The sequence below is a fragment of the Humulus lupulus genome, chromosome 5, assembly GCF_963169125.1.
Source record: "Humulus lupulus chromosome 5, drHumLupu1.1, whole genome shotgun sequence".
NCBI lineage: Eukaryota > Viridiplantae > Streptophyta > Magnoliopsida > Rosales > Cannabaceae > Humulus > Humulus lupulus.
The window spans coordinates 25,427,498-25,431,103 of record NC_084797.1 but is presented as its reverse complement, the minus strand read 5'-3'; the positions used below and the strand labels follow the sequence as shown (position 1 = coordinate 25,431,103).

The 3,606-nt window shown below is 36.5% G+C and overlaps 1 protein-coding gene across 1 annotated transcript; it reads left to right on the top strand.

The window, feature by feature from the left end:
* The first annotated feature begins 670 nt into the window (after positions 1 to 670).
* Positions 671 to 2,619, top strand: LOC133834647 (UDP-glycosyltransferase 88A1-like). The gene has a single exon (XM_062264319.1). The coding sequence runs from the start codon at positions 937 to 939 to the stop codon at positions 2,341 to 2,343; it is 1,407 nt and encodes a 468-aa protein (XP_062120303.1). The 5' UTR covers positions 671 to 936; the 3' UTR covers positions 2,344 to 2,619.
* Positions 2,620 to 3,606: the final 987 nt, after the last annotated feature.

The window sequence follows — 3,606 nt, the reverse complement described above, 5'->3', positions numbered from 1 at the left end:
TCCTTAGACTCCTAGGATGTACTCTCCTTAGCTCTCTTAGGATGTACTCTCCTTTGCTCTCCTAGGATGTACTCTCCTTAGCCTCCTAGGATGCATTCTCCTTAGCCTCCTAGGATGCACTCTCCTTAGCTTTCCTAGGATGCATTCTCCTTAGCCTCCTAGGATGCACTTTCCTTAGCTTTCCTCGGACCAAGGTGCACTTGGCTTGGTTATGACATCTTTCAAGCAGTTCAAATTCTTCGTCAGTCTACCGGGTCCCTTTATCACAACTATGAGGAGTCAATGTATTTATTGACTATTAATGTGTCTTTTACTGATCATGCACTGCCACTTGTCACATTTATTGTCACGTTATTGATCTCCAATTTTTGGGTATAACAAATATATAATTACAATTATAATCTACTATGACTGAGTCACTATAATTGTAAATATATATATGTTCGAGATTTTATAAACATTTGTATTAATAATAATTAATCATATAATAAAACATATAAACAACGCAATTTGATTGAACAAAATGATTTCTACTACTTTATTGACAATGAATTAATTATATAAGAAATGTAATTTTACAAGTGCACAAGACCCAACAAAATTTTGGTTAGATATTTCTTTTTATGAACTTTAAAAAAGAAAAAAAAATAATTATAACTTGTAAAAAAGAAAATTAATTCAATGTTTAACAAAATTATTCAAAAATATAATACGAATGGTCTCAGCCAACAAAACAAAATAACAGTCGTCATTTTTTTTCTACAATATCAAAACAACAGTTTTTCAATCATGTGTATGTATAGTCATAAAAATATCTCCGTCCTTGTCAAAAATACAATCAGCAACTTTACAGACTTTGAAGCTCCGTACGTGAAAGATATAAAACCATAGCCCAAACAAAACTCAAAGTAAACCATAGTTAGCTGAATCCTGAAGATGAACTCAACAGTAGTCCTATATCCAGCACCAGCCATAGGCCACCTCATCTCCATGGTGGAGCTCGGCAAGCTCATACTCACCTTCAAACCATCCCTCTCCATTCACATCCTCATCACCACCGCTCCATACTACTCTGGCGACACTACTTCGTACATCACCACGGTCTCCGCCACCACTCCTTCCATCACCTTCCACCACCTCCCATGCATCGACCTCCCTCCCTCCATCTCAACCTCTTCGCTCCACCACGAGAACCTCCTCTTCGAACTCATCCGCTTCAACAAGCCCACCGTACTCCAAGCTCTCAGCTCCATCTCGCAAAACAACGTCATTCACGCTTTCATCATCGACTTCTTCTGCGCCGAAACACTCACTGTCTCTACTCAGCTAAAAATCCCCTGTTTCTTCTTCTTCACCTCGGGGGCGTCTGCCTTAGCTGCCTTTTATTATTTGCCGACCCTTCACCGAAATTCCCAGAAGAGCTTCAAAGATCTAAATATCCTTGTCGATATTCCTGGAGTACCACCTATTCCGTCTTCTGACATGTGGAAACCGATTCTCGACCGTCGTGATAAAGTCTATGACAGCTTTCTTGCATGCTCGACTTATTTCTCTGAATCTACCGGAATGATTGTGAACACGTTTGAGTCACTGGAGCCGAGAGCCATCAAAGCCATATCAGACGGCTTTTGCGTCCCTGAGGGCCGTACTCCTCCCATCTATTGTATTGGCCCGTTGATTCTTACCAGAGATCAGGGAAGAGGAGAAGTGCAGTCCGAGTCAATGAGGTGGCTCGACTCACAACCAAGTCGAAGCGTCGTTTTCCTTTGTTTTGGAAGTCTGGGGTCGTTTACAGTTGAGCAATTGAGAGACATAGCCGCTGGGCTGGAGAAGAGCGGGCAGAGGTTCTTGTGGGTGGTGCGCAGTCCGGTCAGCGTGGTCGCTTCAGGTGTGCCCGACCTGGATTTGGATTCGTTGTTACCTCACGGATTCTTGGATCGGACTAAGGAGAGGGGAATGGTGGTGAAGAATTGGGTAGAACAAGTGGAGGTGTTGAATCATGAATCGGTAGGTGGATTCGTGACTCACTGCGGATGGAACTCGGTGCTCGAAGCTGTGTGTGCTGGCGTTCCCATGGTGGCGTGGCCACTCTACGCAGAGCAGAGGTTCAACAGAGTGGTGTTGGTTGAGGAGATTAAGATTGTTCTGCCTATGAATGGGTCTCCCGATGGGTTTGTGAGCGCTGATGAAGTGGAGAAGCGAGTTAATGAGTTGATGAACTCAGAAAGGGGTGACTCGGTTCGGAATATGGGACTGAGAATGAAGAATGAAGCGAAAGCCGCTTTGACAAACGGTGGGTCGTCTCAGGTTGCGTTGACCAAGCTCACAGAGTCATGGGGCTAGCAGCTTATGATTTATGAATAATGATTATTACTATTATTTACTCGCGAATAATGATTATTTAAGTCGTCCGTTAGTAGCTGTTAATATTAGTTTGTGAAAAACTTTATTGAATCCGTTAGGAAGTGAGAAAAAGATGAAGAAAAAATAACAACCGCCGATTTTTATTCATCTTATATAAGCACGGCAAAATAGACAGATTCTCTGTCCAACAAAGAGAAAGAGATGTCAATTTTTTTTTCTTTCTATCTCACTATCTGGACGGAAACAAATTTCTTATTAATTAGAGTAATGTATCTGCGGTGAAATATACCCTTAAACATTACAAATAATAATGATAAGTTTAACTTACTAAATTATAGTGAATTATATTTATTAATATAGAAATATTAAATACACTCTATATTACACTATTTTTTATACATTTTATATTACATTATTTTTTATATTTTTAAAATTAATGAATAACACGTAAATTCTACTAATAATTTTAAAAAAATATTAAAAATATAAAAAATTGAATAATATCTATATGTCATGAATAAAGTAGGGTGCAAAAGAGAATATAGTAGACTTTCATTAGCACTCATTTTATTAAAATTAAGACTCACTATTTTAAAAATTAATATTATGTTAGTGTTTTAAAATAATAATATACATATTTTGAAAAAATAATATACATATTATTTCAAAAAAAAAATAATATACATATTTTGAGTGCAGATATCATTTGCTAAATACCCGTTCTATATTAAATGCTCACTCTTTTGTTTATATTAATGGTCCATTAAAGATTAAAATTAAAGGGAGAATATTTTAATATTGTGAAAAACAAAGTTGCAGACCCATACCGTAACAAATGTGGAGGAACTTAATATATTGAGGAATACAAAATTGTACATTCTCTTTGTACTATGGAATTCGACTAATCTGGTTTTTAATTCATAAATATTTCAATGTTGGTTCTGTCTTGCTGGGCTCAGTATTTCTGCATCGGTTTCGATTTAATTTTGCCTTTAATATATAAAGGGTCAATTGACAAAATAACTTATTTTTTTAAGTTGTTTTGTATTCTAGCTTAGTTTTAATAATTTTTTGCAAAATGACTTCCGACACTCAAGACAATTGGTCAAAAATTTTCAGACAGCTAGTAAAAAAATTCAGATAGATTTAGACAGAGTTCATTTTACAAAAAATTATCAAAAAATGCAAAATGACTTAAAAAAATAAGTCATTTTTACAAATTACTCATATATATATATATAT